The sequence below is a fragment of the Platichthys flesus genome, chromosome 5 (assembly GCF_949316205.1).
Source record: "Platichthys flesus chromosome 5, fPlaFle2.1, whole genome shotgun sequence".
NCBI lineage: Eukaryota > Metazoa > Chordata > Actinopteri > Pleuronectiformes > Pleuronectidae > Platichthys > Platichthys flesus.
Genome location: NC_084949.1, coordinates 9,081,132 through 9,101,960, shown reverse-complemented (window position 1 = coordinate 9,101,960; position 20,829 = coordinate 9,081,132). Strand labels below are relative to the sequence as shown.

The 20,829-nt window shown below is 40.8% G+C and overlaps 3 protein-coding genes across 4 annotated transcripts; 2 read left to right on the top strand and 1 right to left on the bottom strand.

The window, feature by feature from the left end:
- Positions 1 to 336: 336 nt before the first annotated feature.
- si:dkey-93h22.7 (carcinoembryonic antigen-related cell adhesion molecule 5) lies at positions 337 to 4,173 on the top strand. 2 transcript variants are annotated; one of them, XM_062386999.1, is made up of 12 exons: positions 337 to 472; positions 563 to 589; positions 699 to 825; positions 906 to 1,078; positions 1,967 to 2,150; positions 2,580 to 2,686; positions 2,764 to 3,036; positions 3,125 to 3,430; positions 3,509 to 3,610; positions 3,691 to 3,736; positions 3,875 to 3,940; positions 4,023 to 4,173. In XM_062386999.1, exons 1-11 carry the CDS (start codon positions 415 to 417, stop codon positions 3,909 to 3,911), a joined length of 1,440 nt encoding a protein of 479 aa, XP_062242983.1. In that variant the 5' UTR covers positions 337 to 414; the 3' UTR covers positions 3,912 to 3,940; positions 4,023 to 4,173. The 2 variants fall into 2 exon arrangements, with proteins under 2 accessions (XP_062242983.1, XP_062242982.1); XM_062386998.1 differs by having other exon boundaries at positions 338 to 472; positions 3,687 to 3,736.
- Positions 4,174 to 5,733: 1,560 nt separating this feature from the next.
- Positions 5,734 to 16,076, top strand: syngr2b (synaptogyrin 2b). Its single transcript, XM_062387002.1, has 4 exons — positions 5,734 to 6,003; positions 9,538 to 9,775; positions 12,578 to 12,714; positions 13,958 to 16,076. Exons 1-4 carry the CDS (start codon positions 5,893 to 5,895, stop codon positions 14,216 to 14,218), a joined length of 747 nt encoding a protein of 248 aa, XP_062242986.1. The 5' UTR covers positions 5,734 to 5,892; the 3' UTR covers positions 14,219 to 16,076.
- A 907-nt stretch (positions 16,077 to 16,983) lies between these two features.
- Positions 16,984 to 20,752, bottom strand: tk1 (thymidine kinase 1, soluble). The gene is made up of 7 exons (XM_062387003.1): positions 20,431 to 20,752; positions 20,227 to 20,258; positions 19,693 to 19,806; positions 19,141 to 19,234; positions 18,850 to 18,939; positions 18,457 to 18,576; positions 16,984 to 17,369 (listed from the first exon to the last, which is right to left on the bottom strand). Exons 1-7 carry the CDS (start codon positions 20,494 to 20,496, stop codon positions 17,193 to 17,195), a joined length of 693 nt encoding a protein of 230 aa, XP_062242987.1. The 5' UTR covers positions 20,497 to 20,752; the 3' UTR covers positions 16,984 to 17,192.
- Positions 20,753 to 20,829: the final 77 nt, after the last annotated feature.

The window sequence follows — 20,829 nt, the reverse complement described above, 5'->3', positions numbered from 1 at the left end:
CTAAGAGCTTTTCAGAGCTTTTTCTTTGTAGCAAACCTTCATATGTTACTGCTTTTTTATGTTGTGACTCTAAATGAACTAATTTGATTTCATTGACTAAAGGTCAAAGGTCACTGGGACCTCATATGAACCTGGAAAAAGGGCATCTAGACTGTAACTGCCTTGGTTGGAGGACACATTCAATCGCAATGCTTTGTTTCTAGTTCAAAATCTAGTTTAACATTTAAGACATGAGAGGAGGGAGGGGTAGTGTATTGCTATCTGTTATTAACACATGTTTCTCAGTGTGTGTGCGCGCGTGTTTGCATGTTTTTTATCCACGGTGTGTAAACCCTCGGTTCAAAACTGGAAAAAACCTGATGCACTACAGTATAGCAAAACCATGTTGGAGGCAGGTTAGAAGTCAACAGTTGTATGAAAGTCAGTCATTTTTCTTTGAGAATGTTTGCTTCCCTCCTCGTGGTCACGCTGGGTGAGCTAACAATAACCACACAACAGTACGCAATACAGTACCTCAGTTTGAGACTTTTTTATTTTTTGTATTTCTTCTTCCTCTCTACAGGGTTGTGTTACTGCAGACAGGACAGCAGTAAGTTAGTTTTACGGATTATGTGCGCACAGTCAATTAATAGCAAATACGAGCTTAGAAGCCTATAAAGCATTTGAGTGTTTGTGAAATTTTGATTTGTTTTTAATAGATCAGACATTTCTGGGGATTCCACAGCTAATTGGCCCTTCAGAGGCTGTTCTGGGACGAATTGCAGTATTCAAATGTGTAGTGCCAAACCACCCGAAGAATGAATCTGTCCTGCTGCAGTTATTCAAGTAAGTAATAATACTGTATTCCAAAATGAACCACTGTATTAAAATGAATAAAAAACCCTCTTACTATCGGCCCTTTCTAGCAAGGATAAAGACAAGTGGTTGGGTGAGTATACTTCCCTGTCTGGAGAAGCTGGAACCTTCACCCTGTTCATTAGACTGTACCATGAGGGCAGACTGGAGTGTTTGGCCAGAGCACAGAGCAACCCTCACATCGGGCCCACTGTCAGCAGAACACACTACCTGAGGGTGGTTGGTGAGTCTATTTGTTACCTGAGATCACAATGCAAATTTATGTGTGTCATAAGTCAACACAGTGGGAAACACATTCTTCAAAAAGAGTAGTGGGATGTAGAACGTTACTGTACTTCAGTACATTTTTCATACAAGTTTTCTTTATAAGTAGATTTATTTTTGGTTACTGTTCACCTTTACTCAACCACACATATCAGACAAATATACCTGTACTGTACACTGCATTACATTACATCTTCACATGTATCACTGGTGAAGAAGAAACAAGTGAAATTGATTCAGACACTACAATGGTTTTCAGTTGCATCATCTGCACCATTACTTTTAGTATGATATTTGATAGTCTGTATTATTGTTGCATTAAAATACACAGTAATGATGTTGTGAATGTTGCATTAGTTAATAGGCTATGCTCAAAAATGTATTTTAATACTTAAAAAAAACGTCATATATATCTATAAATACATATTTAAATCTATGCCTAAAAATATGGAAGAATATAAGCATGTTAATAGAGACAATAAATATTGTAACAACAGCAAAAGCAGCATAAATGCAACAATAATAACGTAAAATGTAAAATTGTACATAATATGATTTAACATATCATTAACATAAATAAGTATACACAGAGAAAGTAATAATTTGACTAAAGTCAAATGTTTGACTTTCTCCTCCAGCACTGCTCAAAAGGCATGTTGATACAAGGTGTAAGGTGAAAACGGTACAGCTGAGGCAGATTATCAGTATTGTTTGGAGTAGAAATTTCGACCTGATAATGGCAGCAGATGACAGTTACGATATCGGTCAACACAGTTTTTAAAATAACTATTAGAGTTGATTTGAAATAAGAGTGGGATCTCATTGTGCTGCTGTGCTTGTCCTGCAGAGGGAGTGAAGGAGGCACATATTGTTCCTTCAGGTCCAGTAGAGTTCTTTCAAGGCCAGAGTCTGGAGCTGCTCTGTGAAATTACTGCTGGAAACAACGTGTCCTACAAATGGCTGCAGAATGGTCAGCTCATCTCTCCATCTCCTAGTCTACATCTCTCAGATAACCGTCTCTTCATCTCCAGGTCAGTGGAAAACCGATTCGTACTGTACACTCCACGGACAACTGCTGCTGTTTCACCGAGTGGTTGCTGTGACATTGTCCATGTTGTTGTGAGCAGTCAGAAAAATGTGTTTGATTATTTGATCACTCTTCTAAACTGCTACGGTGATTTTGAGTAGCTTATAACTAGTATCAATGGATATCTGTGTATGAAGATGGACGACAGTACTGCTCCCAAAAAGTGAAGCCAAAGCCTTTAGATCTCATCCTGGTTGCTGGCTGATATATAGGTCTTAAACCTTGTCTCTTCAATGTTAGTGTTATTTTAGATTTATTTGAATAACACTGATGTTTGTTAAAGGGTTCATTTGTTCAAGCAAGTTTGATTTTAATAAATTATTTGATGCAATCCGCATTTAAATGAAATAATAATAATCCGGGTCTTCCTCAGAACCACTTCAGAAAACACCGGCTATTACACATGCATGGCTTCCAACTACTTCAACCATAGAGTCTTTTCAAACTCCACAAGTCCTGATATTGAAATCACAGTCAAAGGTGAACCATTTTGACTAATGAATACACTCTAAAGATTCTGGACAAAAAAATCATCCTCTCACGTCCTGCTCCCTCAGATGTGGTGTCAGCCCCCGATATCTCCTTCACTGTGCTGAAGGAGGACTCCTACAACTACTCTGCTGTGGTCACATGTGAGTCGGCGAGTGGGACCCTGCCTGTCACCTTTTCACTCTACAACAGGACAGAGCTGGTTGCCAATGTGACGAGTGATAACAGGAGGGCCATATTTAAGTTACCACTTGTCTTGGATCAATACTCAGGAGAGATCCAGTGCAACGCGGACAACGGAGCCCAGGCTGCTCACAGTCAGTGGCTGCCCTTGGAAGTTGGTATGATGGCATTGTTTGAAATCGCAGACATGAAGCTACGATACAGAGGACTTTTTAGTAAATGTCAAATCTATGATGTGCCCTTCAGTCTCAGTTGGTGGGCCTGTGACCATGTACTACGACTCCGACATTGGAGAAAACTTTGCTGTGATTGGCTTGAGGTTGTACTGCAAGGCGGCAAAGGGATCTCATCCACGCTACCAGTGGTTCCTCAACAAAACCCTTCTCCGTGACAGAGGAAGTTTCTACTATGTGGTCGACCAGCTGCCAGAACAGTCAATACTCCTGCTGTCTGTGGGGAGGAGCAGCGCTGGGACGTATCGCTGCCAAGTGTCTGACAGCTTTGACAACGCCACTGCAATGAGCAGCAGGAAGCGATACTTGGATAAAGAAGGTGCAGTTGATTCATTAACGTAAAACATATTTTTACCAGTGATAACTGCGTTAATTCTTCTTCTTCCTGCTCCTCCAGTGCTGAACCGGCTCCCTGTCTTGGTGGTGGCAGTAGTCTTTGGTTGTTTCACAACTTTGATCCTCCTGGTGTCCGTCTGTTGTTGTGTTGGAGTCGTGTACAGTAAGATCACAGATTTCTCCAACATTTTAGACTTCTGTTTTCTTCTGGTGTTGATCCTTTTCATTTGCTTCTGGAGATAGGGGTCTGGAGATGGAGAGAATGGCAGTTGCCTACGAAGACGAGCTGGTTTGTCACTCTTTCTGTATCTGCATCATTCAAAGCTTCAACCATTCATTTACTCCCCCAGGAGCAATTTTCACAGCATATTGTTCTATTTCCGTTGTGTTTTATGTTTTAAACCATGACGGTGCTCTCCTCTCTTAGGATCTGTGTGAGTACGGTGAGGATGCAGGTGTGGTGAGATCAGCCAGAGGGGGGGAATTTGATCAGGTGAGATCAGATTAACCAATGAAATCCATCAGCCAGTCATGTCAGTTACATAAACAAAACTCATGTCTCCTGCTCTCTTCAGACATCTGAGGCCTCTGCAGATGAATGGCCCCAAATTGCAGAACAGAAGAAGACGCTGGAGGATGAAACGTTTGAGGCCCTTTGAGGACTCGTCATTTGCTCCATATAATCACACTGCTGTGGTTAAATAAACCCCTGCTCGTGATGCTTCATGTCTGTTCGATGTACCAACATTTGTATTGTACAAGGGCAACACAGTGGTTAGCACTGTTGCCTCACAGTGAGAGGGTTTCCGGGTTTAAAATTCCCGGACGTCCTCTTTCTGTGTGGAGTTTACATGTTAACTACACATTCAGCAACAGTCCAAAACATAGTTAGGTAGACTGGGGTTAGGTAGGGACCCATTTTTTTTACTTCACAACACTGTTAAGTTGCTAATCAAGGTTCGGTTTCCATTAGCAATTTAATTTCAACACAACGTTACCACACGCCACATACTCCACACTTGAGCTTAGCGATATGCACTTCCTTTGACAATGTTCTGTTAAAACATATGGTCACCAGAGTACTGGTCAAAAATTAAATCAAACAAACAAAAACTATATGATGGCTCCAACAGTGAGTGTGATTGCTTGCTTGTCTCCACATGTTAGGCTTGTGACGGACGGAAACTGGCTCGGCCAAATGATCTCTACCCTCATCTGCCCCCCTCCTTCCCACCCACCTCTCCTCTCTCCCCCACTTTCCTCCCCTTCCGCCAACCAGTCGAGGCCCACATTCCTTCCTGTAAAAAGGATGGTTCACCCCAAAATTTAAATTCGTTCTTTATCTACTCACCACTATGCCGATGGAGGGTTGGGTGATGTGTTTGAGTCTACAAAACACTTTTGGAGTTTCAGGGGTAAACAGCGTTGCAGCCAAATCCAATTCAATACGCTTTCCATGCTAAAATCATGATGTAAATAACATTGTTTCGATACGGAATCTGAATGTCATGGCTTGCGGACACTTGGATGACACCACAGGAGCAGTGTGGAGGCATTTTATTTATTTTTTCCTTTTATTTTTTGTGTCTAAAGAAGGGGTCACCATTTACTTCAATTGTATTCCGTTAGGCTGCTGACAGTGCTTGCTCTTTGTGTGAACTGTTGGTTTCTTTAATATTGTATAGTCTCAACCTTTCTTTGTAAAGCCCATCAATCCATCCATGATACATCTATAGTGCTTTTCCTTTAAAGGTTCAGTATGTAAGCTTTTTTAAGATCTATCGGCATCAATTGAATGTAAAATAATCATTTAGCTATGTTTTTACTAGTGAGTTTCATCTTAACAAATTATTATTTCGTATTTTAGTTATTTCCTTTACCTTAGAAAGGGCCCTTTATATTTACATTTGGAGCGAGTCCTCTCTATTGAGGCCATCATGTTTTTTACAGACGTCCAAACTGGACAAACTAAACATCTTTTGAGTTTGTATCCCAACTGAAGACTACCACAGGTTCTCTTTCTCTCTTCTCATGTTTGGAAGGGAGGGTGAGACGAGGGGTACTCAACTGAAACATACAACTTCACCACTAGATGTCACTAGATTCAAGACTGATTCAAGGGTTGTTGGAGAATCTGGAGCCAAATACGAAATAAAGTTCTTAAAGACAAGGAATGTTGTGATTATTCAAATAAAACTGAATTGAGTGGAATCGAACATGACCGTGTCCCCTGGGTGCTGATCTCTGCCCCTCTGACGCGCAGCCGCTGACGCGCAGCTCCTGTCCAACTGGCTCGACCATTCCTCGTTTGCAGTTGGAGGCGACAGCAGCGGCTCTGTCTCAATACACTTCAGTTCAGCCGCCGTGCCGTGTCGTGCCGTGCTGTGAGGCCAGGTCAGAGCACACTGTGGACTCCGGAGGAACTGCCGCTGAACCGGGAGAGACATGGAAGACGCGGGCGGTGCAAGTGTGTACGGGGCTTCGCTCGCCGGAGGAGGCTTCGACTTGAACAAGTTTGTCCGACAGCCGCAGACCATAGTGCGGCTGCTGAGCTGGGTGAGTGCCGCTGGAGGAGCGAGTGGGTTCATGTGTTCATGTGTTGCGCGGTGCGAGGGGAGGACGGGGACATTCAACGTGGCCTGGGAACAGGTGCTTTTGGCGAGGAGCCCTCTGACTGACTCTGTGGAGCCGATACATCTTCTCTCTATATATGTATATATATCATTTAAATATATACAGCCTTTAGACATATGTTTGTTTTGATCCGCGTTGGCCAGAACAACGGGCTACTATCTGCAGCGTCTCCACGGGGGGCGTCATGTTGCGTGCAGCTGGTGTATGACAGCAGCTCGGTGACAGCACAGGTCAACACTGCTGTTGACAGAGGACAAAAGACAGGAAACACACAGAAGTCTGTACTTCTACCCGAGAGGGCGCTCATTAGCACAATACATCCCATGACCTCTTACGCTAACCGTAACCATCCAGACTAAATGATTTACATAAACCTAATTCTAACCCAAAACACAGTCTTAACCCTCAAAGAGTCCATTGGAAAAGTGAGGACTTGTCAAAATGTCCTCCCTTTCCAAAAAGGGCGTAATTTGCTTAAAACAAATTTAAAAAACAGTCAAAAATATATAAGCACAGGAACACACACGCACTGGAGGCTTACTAGCTGAATTTAGCTGTATAATAATCTATCGTTGTCTTTAACCTGTTGCCATGATTCCAAGCAGCAGTTAACTTTTTTAATGACTTCATATTATGACTCTTTTAAAGTCAGTTATTTATAATTTAATAATTCAATGTTTTCAAAATGAATATGAGACTGTAAAGAGACATTAATAGACTATATATATATATGTTTTATGGGGAGGTAGCTAGAAGTGGTATTTGCATAGAGAAGGCTACTCATTCCCAGGGAAAGTTCTGGGAAGTTTCTGCACACGGTGGATCACCTGTTGCTAGGTTAATCAAATGGCACAGATTTATATTATGTGGTGATGACATTGATATGCTATGTGTAAAATGAAACTCAGCCAGACAGGTTGTGGCATCACATATAGGACGCTCTGAGTGTTTTGGAGCTCACCCACTGAGGGATTAGATTTGATCTAGCTGTCCTTGGCGGCCTCCTTGGTGAAATGACACTATTAGGAACCTCATTAAATGGGAGTTTTACTGCTTTCATTTTGTTATAGGAGGATCGCTCTGGATTCTTGTGAGTCGTAAACCACCTCTGGCTAAAGTACAGCAGGGTCAGAGTGAGGGAAAAACACGGCTTAACCTGAACACTGTGGTGGATAAAGACTGAGGACACAATGTGCCCTCGATTGCCACAACAGTTGTTTATACGCATGCACGTTTGTGGTGTGTATTAAAGAGAGATTAGATATGTGTCTCTAGTAAACAGGGGCTGGTGGGCAGGTAAGGTGATACCTTCCCTCGCTGACCCTCCCTTACTCTTGGAGAATGTGTGTGTGGGTCTCTCTTTCTCCCTCTCTCTCTCTCTTTCACACACAAAAGTACAAGCACGTATACACACACACACAGACTTTGCAGCTGTGTCCAGCCCATCAAATATTCGCCTCGTATGCCATCCATCTCTGGTGCATTTATTCTTGCTTCATGGACCAAGTACCTGCAGTAAAAGAAAACTTTGTTTGCTCTGTAACCCCGCCTACATGTCCCACAATGCACCAGACCCGTTCCCGGAACAAGGAGAGTCTTGTTCTTGGAACAACCGTCTCAAATTCTTCAGCTATCTTGACTGTAAATGCAGATCAGGTGGTTTTAGTTTATGTGTAAATACAAGACACCATTATTTCAGGCATAGCTTCGTAACATCCGACGAAACAAGATACTTTTTATTCACATGGGACATTTAGTCGTTTGTTGGACATCTGTCACTCAACACTTTCCATCTGTGTATTTATGTCAAGCGACATCCATCTGCTCCTCTAACAGTCCCCATCTCACTTTTGTCTCTTTTTTTGGAAGTCCCCGCGTTCATGTCCCTCAACGTCTCTCCTGCTCAGTCCATTTACCTTTTGGCTCGCAGGATTACGGCCTCTCCTCCTTCCCACGTGTTAAACAGTCCCTGTCTATCCTCCTCCCAGATCTCATTATGAGTGCTGATAGGGAAGTGGTGGCATCTCCAGAGTCACATGGCAGGCAGCTGCACTCAGAAGTAGGTCACATGGTTAGGTGGGTAACCAGAGCAGACAGTAACAGACCACTGGACACTCAGAGGGACCTGGCAGCAGTTAACGCTCTTCAATTTCTGAGCACAAGAACTTGAGGGTGATTCAAGAGTCAGCAACAGGAAAAGACTGTGGGCGACGTTGCTTAATAATCTATGTTGGATGTGAAGTAGAAATGGATACATGTGTTTGTGAAATTGTTTTTCATTCCAAACTGCTTGTTTGGAATGTTCTGTCTATGTTATTGCGTTACTTCAGAATGATTCCTTGTAATTAGGGACCCCTCCTAAAACAGTTCTACAATCTAATTCTACAATTGTTTGTATGTTGGATGTTGTGTGCACAGCTTTTTATAAACAGTCTATGGTGCAGAGTGAAGTTAGCAAACGTAACGTTCATCCTATCTGGTTTACCTGCAATGAAGCTGTTTCCCATAATCAACCGGATTCTGTTGTTGACAAAATATTTTCTCACATAATTTTAGTCTGATGACAATAGTTATGTATTCTCTAAATTTTATTCAAAGTAGACACAAACTAAACCTGAGGAGGTTTGCTTATTTTGTAATGTTTTGATTCATTCTAAGGATATTAATGTTTAGATTGCCCTATTTTGTTTTCCATTTGGGCGGCTGTTGTCTTGATTGCAAAGTCTTTTGAAAGCAGACTCAAATTCCAAATGTCCAGGTGTCTGTGAATGCACCACAAAGGAAAAGTTTACCAGATTAGATTAGATTAGATTAGATTTCTTTATTTATCCACACAATGGGGAAATTCACTTGTTACAGCAGTAATAGAAAAACAGAATTAAAGTAACAGTGTCGAAGCACTGTAAAAAAAAAAAAAGTACACTTCTAAAACTACACATAATAGGAGTATGAAAACAAAACAAACAACCTGCAAAAACAGACACTGTACAAAAAGCAGGTGCTGGGGATAAAGTGGAATGATGTTAAGTGTTATTGTAATGAAAATAGAAAAATATGAAACAGTAGTGACCATGATACAGAAAATAATTAAAAATAATTAGAAAATCATTCCTTTAGATCATTCAGATCATTCCTTTAACTGAAATGAGGACAATGACGTGAACTTGATTCAAAATAAAGTTGATTATCTGTTTTATAAGTCTGATTGTAGATTTTCATATTGTACTTGCATGAAATGAAACAGACTCAAAACATTTAGTTTTAACATTTGGTGAGGAATAATGTACGGTATGCAGTGTGAAGTTAATGGATAAAATTAAAGTAAACTGCGAAATGCACCTTTTAACTTGAAGTTGAGTTGAGCAAATCATTGATGGTTAAAAAAATTGGAATAAGTCACATATTCCTTCACTTTACATTAATTGCCACCTTCCTCCTCTCTGTGTTTGGATGTAGGTATTTGCCATGGTGGTGTTTGGCTGCATCACAACAGAGGGATACATCAACACTCCCCAAAGTCCCGAGGCAAAGTGCATCTTCAACCAGAATAACTCTGCCTGTCATTATGCTGTTACCATTGGGGTGATAGCCTTCCTGGCCTGCGTGGCCTTCCTGGTGTTAGATGTTTACTTGCCTTTCATGAGCAATTCACAGGAGAGGAAGTACGCTGTCATGGCCGACCTGGGATTCTCAGGTGAGCCAACTTTATTTTTTAAAACTAACATTAAAACTACTTAAAACTAGCATAATCTCTGTTATTATATTAGCAATGGACCAAATTACCATCTGTCATCTCAAAGGTGCCACTCATAGTGAAAAGCCTTTATGATATGATTACCAATTCTGTAGTAACTTACCGCTGTGCACTGTTATAGCGTCTTCTAGCTCATTGTTTTGGTTTTACAGCTTGCATCGTGTGAAGATAAATACATGACCTTACTTAAACTGCTTTCAGACACGCACTTAAGACAACTTTCCTTACTTTTTCTGGAGGATCTGTATTTGAGAACTCAAATGTCGAAGTCAGTTGCTCCGGACAATTTCCCGAACTGTTCCTGCCTGTCCCCCAGAAAAAATTATGATGATTTGAACACAAGATAAATGCAAATCTGATATTAAAACCAATTTCTGTATGTAAAGGTGCCATACACGTAAAAGACGCAGACAAAGAACACAACTTAGAAAGATGTTAAGATTCAACAGATTTTGATGAGAAGAGCTGATGCTGTTGTAAATGAAAACCCTGTGACTTCCCAGCTTAATGTATAGGTCATGTCCTGCCTCCTGCTCGCGCTACTCTGGTGCAACACCTCACCTAAATGTTCCAGACATTTTCCTGTTGTTGGGAATGCATCTCCTGCTGCGTTCATTATATGTGAAAGACAAACATTGTTCATGTCTGAATACGCCTCTAGAAAGGTTAGCAAATAACTAGAAAGTCTTGTAAATCACTAAAGAGATTGTTTCACATCTTAAATCCTCCTGTACTGTCTTGATCATCCTGCAGATTTCTCCAAGGTTTTGTTGCCTGACAACAGATGTGATGCAGATAGTCAATAGCTCTTTACTATCAGGAGTTTACCAGAAAAGCAATGAAAGCCTCAGTCAGTATACAGTATTAAAAAAAAGAAAAATCTACATCCTTCCGTTCTGAGTAATAATAAACCCATACTAAACCTGTCCCCTGTCACTAAAATCATTGACAATGCTGTTTTAAGTCATTTCTTTCTGTCAAGACATTTGCCAGCCTGTACTTGCTGTACACCACAGCAAGGAAACTGCTCTTATCAAGGTTTTGAATGATTTCAATCACTGTCCTCGTGCTACTAAACCTCCCTGTTGCTTTTGATACAGTTGATCACAGTGTATTAAAAAACAGACTGGCACACTGTGTGGGTCTTTCTGAATGTGCCCTGAATTGGTTCAAGTCCTACATCCATGACAGAGACTACTTTGTATTATGAGCTAGATGCCTATCAGAGCGTCTCCCAATAACATGTGGAGTGGCGCAAGGTTTGATTCTTGGCCCTCTGTTGTTCAATCTTAATACGCCTCAATTAGCCAATATGATTCAAGATGGTATGATTTCTTATCACATGTATGCAGATGAAACACTGGGCCAACAAACAACTATAGCTTGTTGAATTCCTTATTAAAGTGCATGGAAAATCTCAAATCAAGCTTGACAGCATGTTGTTTTCCTCAATTCAAACCCAATTTTCAGAAATCACATTAGCTCAATAACAAAATCAACTTTCTCCCATTAAAAAAATATGGCAGGGATCATAGACTTGATGTCAAACTCAACCTGGAGAAATTTGTACTTCCATTTATCTCCAGAAGGCTGGATTACTGCAATGGTTCGGACAGCTCCAGGCGTACCAGAATACTGCTGCCTTATGAAGAACCGAAATAAGCTTAACAAGTTCTCAGTTCACTTCACTGGTTTCCTAGCTCTGAAGGAATTGACTTTAAAATGATTCTGCTGGTTTATAAATCACTGAACGACCCAGGTTAAAAATACTTGTTCGATCTACTGAACCATCTGCTTGCTTGCTTTTGGTTGTACTTTATAAAGCAATTTGAGTTGCCAGTAGTATGATATGTTCTTTACAAATATATTTATCCTTCCTGGCATTGGTGAAAACTCATCTGGATAGAGATTGGTTTCCCTTGTAAATGCCATTTTAAAACTAAAACTAAAATGCACTGTGAATCTATGTCTGCTGAAAGCCCATTGCCAAATGTTTGATTGTAAATGTATTACACACACTTAAGATGACTATGTCTAAAAAAACATGTTTCTTAGTGCAGAAATAATAGAATTAAACATGGTGGTAGTAATAAAAAGGGCTTTCAGACACAGTGGCTGGTAGTAAAATATTCTCAGGACACTCATTTTTTATCTGTGTGAGAGACACAAATGTTTTACCCCAGAGAAGCTTTTAACGGACGAAAGTCTTGAGAGGGAAGTATCTTCTAATCCCATGTTTTTCTCCTCCGCATTATTAACTGTTCTTAAGCCTCTGAGTGGTTGTTTCTCCTCATAAGTTCCCCATCTGAGTTGTACTTTCCTTATTTACTGTAAATGTGAGCCTCTGATTGTTGGTGTAATGTGGGACAGACCGCCTTCCTGTGTTCCTGTAATAACACAACATGTAGGGCCTATTATTCCTCGAAGCATACAGTAGAGGAGCAAGCAGCAAGGGGGGGAGGGAGTAGAACAACCTCACAGATTCTGCTAAAATGCAAACAGCCAAATCACAGTCATCCATTCATCAAGGAAAACAAAGAAGTGGTAGTTTGTGAAACAGCTTGTGGTCATTCGAGCAGATGGCGACAGGAAGGATCTTTTTGTTCTGTTGACGTTTTTCTTCCTTTGTGTCATTGAATTCATTTTCATATCATTTTCAACTGAGTGCTTGTGATGTTGTTTCACACAATGTGGAAATATGATCATTCATTCTGCGTCTGCGCATCTGTCTGTGTTTTCTAGGGGCGTGGGCCTTCCTGTGGTTCGTTTGTTTCTGCCTGTTGGCCAATCAGTGGGGTCGCACTCAGGATGTCCGCGCTATCCCCCAAGACGCTGCACACGCCACCATTGCCTTCTCATTCTTCTCCATCGCCACCTGGGTGAGCAGGACTGTCTCTGTTTTTATTAAAACAGCTGAAATGTTACCATGTTACTTCAACACTGAGCGACAGCTGGAGTAAGAAGTTTAATAATACGATTGTTGCCCGGACTAAGATCTGACACTTGGAGATAACTAATGGTGCTTTCTGCCAATGAAGTTTATAAATTAGCTTCAGTTTTACCTCCAATGAAGATAAAACCAAACTTTTTCTTGTAAGATCCATTTTGAAAAGAGAGAACCATAAATTATCTGGGTAATCCTGCCTCACAAGTATATCCAGCAGTGAAAGGTCTCTACGCTACTCTTGACTCAGACCTTAGCTTCAAAAACCATGTTGATAATATTACAAATCTGCCTAACTGACTGATGCCTTTATCTTTTCATGATTACATTACTGTAACGTCCTGCTAACTGGCCTCCCCAAGACACAGTCTACTACTGACCATATCACTCCAGTAGGCTACTCACCTCTCACCAGGAACCTTGTGTTTTACCAGACTGTTCTACCAGCCTTAGTTGACTCAATCATATTTTAGTGGTCATATTATTTTATTGTCTCTGGTTTTGCAATGACTCTCTGTCTTTTATTATTTATTTTTTGTATTGTTTTCAAGCACCTCTAACTGTTTTTATGTTTTACTTTTTTGTGAAGCACTTTGTGAGTTATGAAAGGTGCCACATAAATATAATTCATTATTATTACTCATTCAAAGTTGCCATTTACTGCAGTTCCTGCAAGGGCACAAATTAATTCGTATTTTAATCATTGATTAATCTATTGATTATTTTCTTAAAAAAAGACATCACCTTAACCAATTAATTGAAAATCTAAATAGTTGGTGATGAATTTATGAGTCGATCACTGATTAATTGTTGCAGCCCTACTTATTGTGTTGTGTTTAATGTCAAACCTTTGCCTGGTAACACAGCTGAAGTCACTGATAGTACAAGGTTCTCCAGGTTGGTGCGTTTAAGTGCTGGAAGGAACCTCTAATGTTTGACTTTTTTTTTTGTAAGCAGAGAAGTTTTATATTAAGCGACTGTTCTAAAGTTGAGCCATAGACTTCCATGCTGTGTAGCTTTTGCACTCTCTCAATACTAGATGAACAAGAAAAGGATTACCCTTATTGTCCAAATTTTAAAAACATCCTCGGCATTAGTGTGAAGTCAAAGTCATTTATCAAAACATAATCTTTCAATGGACCTGGACTGACCTCTGCATTTCTCATCTCACTGTGCAGGGAATCCTAGCCTACTACGGGCTGGTTCGTTTACGCCGTGGTACCACTGAAGTTACGCTCCAGACCCACGCAGAGCCGCCATCAGATCACCACACCCCTTACCCTCCGACCTACCCCCCCACCACCTACAACCCCACCACCTACACCCCCACCAGTTACGCAGCCTATCCCAGCAGCATGCCCGACATGCCTCAGCCGCCTCCCTTCTCCTCAAAACCCCAGCCGCAAGGAGACGTGGGCTACCTGCCACCCAAATACTGAGGCAGAGGGATCTGACGCGGGCGAGGTGGTGTCCTCACTCATCTGTGGATAGAGTGATTGGAGTTGCACTGCACAGGCACGGAGCTGTATCATATTGATATGGTTTTACGTTAGATTTAAAAAAATGTTTTGTTCTCAGACGTGAGAACCTGAGCAGTGCAACTGCGAGTCACAGATGTGGGACACTGCGGGTTACCTCAAACGGTCCGCGGTCGGATCTTGATACGTCAGGCCGGAGTGTCGAGATTAGTGCTGACGATGATTAAGCAATCTGACTTTAGACCTCTGTGCAAAGATGCAACTCTTACCTCGAATGGGCCGATCCTGAAGGGGAGAGGGATGATGGAATGTGGCCAGGAGGTCAAAGGTCACATCATGTGACATTATAAAGCTTCAGTCAGAGTGGAAGAATAAAAGCGCATTATGTGTTTACACTTAACTCTCCGTTGGAACCTGAGAATGTGCATTTGTACATAATTGTCGCTATGCAAAGCTGGCGTTTTTATGGTTTTATGTGCGATTTACTTTCTTATTTAGTTTAGTGGATTTATTTCACCCTCAGTGCAGTTACAGTATCTTGATGCCCTGTAAATAGTTTAGGAGGTAAAATTAAATAGTACAGTGGCAAACAATCCTCTATAAAGCCAAATGTCCTGTGCTTGTGGGCTACGGTTGGATTTTGCAGTTTGCTATATCATCATAAAACAACTTTTGAAGCAAAGTTTTAGGGGTTAAAGAATCTTTGTACTGCAGTAAAAACATTACTGTGTTCACCATCTCAACTGATACTGGTTGAAAAACAATCTTCAGGTGGATGATAACATGAAAACAACCCCCCATTAACTGAGCTGTGATGATGGCTTTAATGGCCTTAATGTGTTAAATTTGCCAAACTGCCGAGTCATTGGTGGGACGTGCGTAGTCAGTGTTGCTCTTTAAACCTGCAGCTAACATTCAGATAGCGAGGAGGAAGTCTATCCACTGAGCATGTCCTATTTCTGAAGTCATTCATTAACCACTAGTAACAATGCTTCTTCTTCTGTGTAGGAGTAGTTTGACCTCACACCTGCTCCAAGGTCTCAGTGACATGACATACCTACCTGTTTACACACGTAGTCCGGGCTACAGACTGAAGCGTGTGTGTCTTTAAAGATGACAGATTAGCGCTTTAGCCTGCGACAGTGAGAATCGAACAGCTGTCCTTGTTTCCTTTTTGCCACTCAGTGGTGTTTGTCAGTTTAACACCTCAACCGCCTACCGGCAGTCGTAGCTCAGTTGCAGTGACAGTCATTGACCTGAGATCAGTTTATTTTATTGTTCCATGGAGGTGTAGACTGACATCAGAAATGACACCATTATCTGAAGCTATACCACAAAGTGAATGTAATTATATAGGTGAAGCTTGACTGTCATTTGCAATGATTAAAAAAACGGATTATATGTTTTTACCCACCTGCAGTGCATGACCTACTGAACCCACAATATGAGATTAATACTGCTGATGATTTGTCTTTTGTATCTGAAGGAGAAACCTAAACTCGTGTTTTTTTGGGGAAATGAAAGTGAATGAGAGTAAACTGTCCCGTGATTAAATACTGACACTGTTTCAGTTAAACAGCTGTGGGTCCGACTGCACTAGAGTGATTTTCTTTAGCTCTGGAAAATCAAGATAAAGCTATTGTGTGAAAACGTCAGTGTATTAACAACTGCTCGTCTTGAATAACTCAACTGATCATGAATTTCATAAAATTGTTCCTTTGGACTTTGTCTCTAGCAGCTTCCTGGACACTTTTGTAAAGTTAATGAGGGTGTTGACTCATGAGCACACATTAAAATTACAATGAGCTTGCCAACTTAACTTTGTTGATTTTTTTGGTCGGTTTTGTTATATTGTTAGTGCCCTGTTTTAGATGTGAGAAGATGGGAACTTGTCTTATTATTCACATGATCTCAGCTAGATTTGATACCTCCTCTAAAGAGCGGACATTTGTTTCCCGCTGTCATGATAACGTAAAAACTATAGTATTTTTCCATGCCGTTTTGTGGAGGGGAGAAGCATGACCCAAGAAAAACCTTACATTTGAGAGAATCAGGATAATTGGGGCAGATCCAGGAATTCTGTATCCCCCTCTCCAATATGGCGGAATAGTGTTTAACCATAGTGCAGCTATGTACTCTCAAAGTGCCCTTCTGGTTTTTACTAGCATTTTTTCCCCAATCACTGAAGTTGTGATGTTGCCATTTGCTTTCATCTGTTGCTGTAAGGAGCAAGACTTTTTCCAAATCATTTTGTTTATAGAATAAAAGCAGTCACAGGATGTTTGGACATAGTGAGACTTTTGACTGTACGTAAATATTTTCCAGGATTTTAACAGGTTATTTTGGTCCACGGTATTATGGGAGGGCTTTGGATTAGACATCACTTAAGTGAAACATTCAAAACACTTACTTTTAATACATTTGTGGAAAAGAGCAAGTCAACTGTTTCGAAAACCGTACATTTGACTATTGTACCGCTCCCGGTCAGCCATACATAGTGAAACAATCTTTCCCACAAATTCATAATAAATGATGGCAACACACACATCTAAGATAAAATAAATTATAACTTTAGTCACCAGGAAATATCTACAGTCAAAGAAGGTACAAATTGCACAAATATTACAGATGTTGTAGTGAAGCCTACGTCAGTGAATTATTAGCTGGTTCGTGCATTTTTTTTCACGTTTTGCGAGTGCACATCCCCATCAATCAATGATAAAAGAAAAAGTAGGTCAACACTGTTTGACACCAAATTCATAAGAAACAAACTGAGCTGATAACTCAATTCCACTGTAGACGCATCAAGATACCTTAAAATACAAACAAACGGCAATCATTTCAAAGTATGTCAGTTTAAAAAATAAAAAAAATTGTCCAATGCTCTTGCATACACACACACACACACACACACAGCTCTCCCTGGTTTTAGCGCTCAGAGATGGAGAGAGGAGAAAAGTTTCCGGGGAATTCCGCAGTCTAGGATTTTCCCAGAGGGTTGTTGTGGAGTTTCATTCCTGAAGGGAGTACTGTTCTCTTTTTCCTCCATTAGACCCCCGTAACACTTTCTACACACTGCCTGATATTTGTCTGCTCCGCCGATCACTTCCACCTACGGCACAAACAAACAAACAAGAATTGTCCCGTCAGAAAAATATTGAAAGATAGAAGAGGCAACTTTCGTTTTCACATTGTCTGGAAATGCACCAAATCTACTTGCTCTTCAGTTAAATGTTGGGAGGTTTGTGGCAGAGACACTCTTAATAATGTCCAGTAATTATTTGCTAACATCTGTTAGTCATCTAATTATAAGAATAATACTAAAAGATTGTTCACATTTGGTATTAGAATGTGTCCTTAATGCATCTCAAGCGAGTATTTGAGGTCAGATCTCATTTTCCTGCTGTATGTATGAACAAACATAATTTCTGTTCACAAAGGCCTAATTGTGTTGTTTTACACAGTCTGACTATACAGACGTGTCTGTTGTCAAATCATTGTGCTGCAGTTTACGATGAAATATAAAAACCTATTAGGAAAAAAAGTAGAAAATTTTTAAGTGGCAGCGAGTACATCACACACACACAATTCATCAATACATGGGAAACACTAAGAAGTTCATTGTCAAACTGTAGAGGGATGAAGGACGTCAGCTTAGGAGATGGTCCTTATGATGTGGTCCAGGGTGTATTTGCATCAACACAACTCAAACAATTTGACCACATTCAACCTGGACCACCTCAAAATCAAGTGGATGCATCCACAAATCACTTTTGGAGTCGACTCTAGTGGTGTAATTTCCACCATGTTTTTAGCCTGAATGTCTGCTCCAAGGTGATATCAGAGGACATCTAGGTTAAAAAAACATGGTGGAAAGGACTCCGTTCCGAGTCGAATTTGGATGACACCACAGGAGCAGTATGGAGGCATTAAGTTTTGTTCATTCTTTTTTTTTTTTTTTTTCACATTTCAAGAATCGGTTACCATTTACTAAAATTGCATTGGATTTGTCTGCAACGTGTTTTACCCCAGAGACTCCAAAAGGGGCTATGTGGTGTGTAGATAATGAGTGAATTTTAAGTTTTGGGTGAACTATCCCATTAACCTGTCCACCTGTAATATTGGATCATCCAAATTAAACAGTTACAGCAGGACTGAAAGGGGCCCAAATATTGTTCAGTTTATTGATGACTCCTCACCTCCTTCTCTGCTCCTATCCTCTTGGTGTAGGCAGCTTCTTTGTAACACTGCATGCAGACAGCATGGAGCTTCACCACGCTCTCTGCCAGAGGGACAAGATTCAGGATGTGTCCAAATGGCTGCAGGAATGCACAAAACGGCAGGAAAACAGTCAGGTATAATCACATTACAAGGACAGAAGAGACACTATAGTGTGAAATAAGGAGCACATTGAAAGAGTTGAGGAGCTGCGCATGCAAATTGTTCGCAGTACATCCTCAAAAATGTTTGGCATTTTGTTGTGTTTCAACCCATCGTGATACTTTGTCTGACCCTTGAGCATCCACACAGTGTCTGTTTGTTAAGAAGAACCAGCATCACGCTGAGGGGGAGAGACAAACGGGGACACTTACCTTTCTCTGGAAAGTTCCATCCAAGGCAGCAACAATGATTGTCTTTCCTAAATTGGCCATCTCCTCACAAAACTCCACCGTGTCTGGAAACTACAAGAACATAGAAAAGCACAGATTTAGCAGGCGACCTCCAGACACTCAAACGTGTTAAGACGAAGAATTTGAAACACACAGAGTTCCTCTAAATTAAAACCTTTCACAAGTCCACAATAATTGATGTTGTGTACTTCCTGGAGGTGAAATATTTCAGCCAAAAAAAGAACATTGAAAATATAGAATTCATATACTTACAAACTGTCCTTCATCAACTCCAATGACACAGGCTTTCAGTGCCAGTGACCTCACATCCCCCAGACTGTTGGCTGGTACAGCCTCCATTGTGTTTCTAAAAGATGGACAGGATAAAGGTGAGATAATTGTGGATAACTGTTTCAGACATTACTTTCTGCTTTTATAAATATGAATAATAATATATCATAAGAAGCTACAAAATCTCACCACTAGTGGTCGGGTTTTGCTCAAGTATCATGGATCAGATTGGTGAGAGACAATCCAATTTCCTCCTTTTTTTTCCTATCCAAATTTAACTTTAGAAAAAGAGGGTAAATGCTGTACTCGCTGTACTGTTCATCATAGTAAGCCACCCCTATAAAATGATTAATATCTTTTGGATCCAAACCCTGGCTGCAGGATTTTCTCTCCTCTTTGTTCCATCATTTCTAATTGGGTTTGTGCAAATCAAATGTAGTCTCACATTTTTTGAAACTTTGCTTCTTTCCTGTTGACTTTATTTTACGTGGATGTCTGTACATGTGAACAACCTAGTGAAATTTAAAAACTTACTTGTCATGTGTGGCCATGCCTGTGTCACTGTATCGTTGGTCTTTGGCATATTTGATCACCAGGCAGTTGTACTGAGCTATCTGGAAGCGGCGCACTCTCCTCATCAGCTCAGTGCTGCAAAGTAAATGTCAATCAATTTTTTTTAACTTCAGTAAAAACCCATCCATAGATTGTGTTCATGCGTACACAACATGTATCAGCTCAGCTATGTGCCAGTGGATCTCCAACACTGATTTCAATATACTGTAGCTTTACAATCAACATTTTGTAACATGTTCAGTATGAAGTACAGAAACGGTGTGAAGTGACATTTGAACCGTAGGTGCTAATATTAGAAGGTGCACGAGCTGCACACTTTCTAACAGCCGCTTCGTATTGCTTCCAGTGATGGGAGTGGGTTAAACAAAGCACATTTGGCGGGATGGGGAAGTCTGCGCGGTTTTAACTTTACTCTTAAGGTTTGAATATAAAACGAGCAGCCAGCTCCACAAGTAACGACAGCTGGTGTTTTAACTTTGTGAACGAGTAACTCACCTTTTGCCCGAAAACATGGGTCCAAAGATGACCTGCAGAAAACAGAACAGACAGTTCAGGTCGGTGGGTCTACAAGCACCGTGTCCATGCACATGCACAGTGACGTTAACATGAGGGTTGTGCCCTGGTTGTTCCTAATTTAACCGATGGCAGTTTGGCTAAATGTTGACATGTTTTACACAATAACGTTAGAGTGACACGAACCTGAATCTGTCCCCGGGCTTTCCTCGGTGAGTTTGGAAGAACTCTCGGGAAATCCACACAGTCCATTTTTATGAAAAGTTTAAATATCAATAAAGATGCAAACAAGAAAATAAGAGTAATATTGCTGTTATTTGGTTCTCTCCGAAGCAGCAGCTCAGACACAGTAAGTTGAATGTGGCGCGCCTGCAACTATCGGCGGGTGTTTTATACCGGAAATGAATTCAACCAATGCACGTACAGTGAACAGAAAGAAGTTGCGCCTCTACTTGGGTAGGAAGGTTATTGATTGGTTAGGGTAAGGGCACAATGTGAGGGTCAGCCAATCAGAGGGAGTAAAGGGGCGGGTCTCTCTTCACCGATGACGGGGAACGTAACACGCCTTTACAACCAATCAGATGT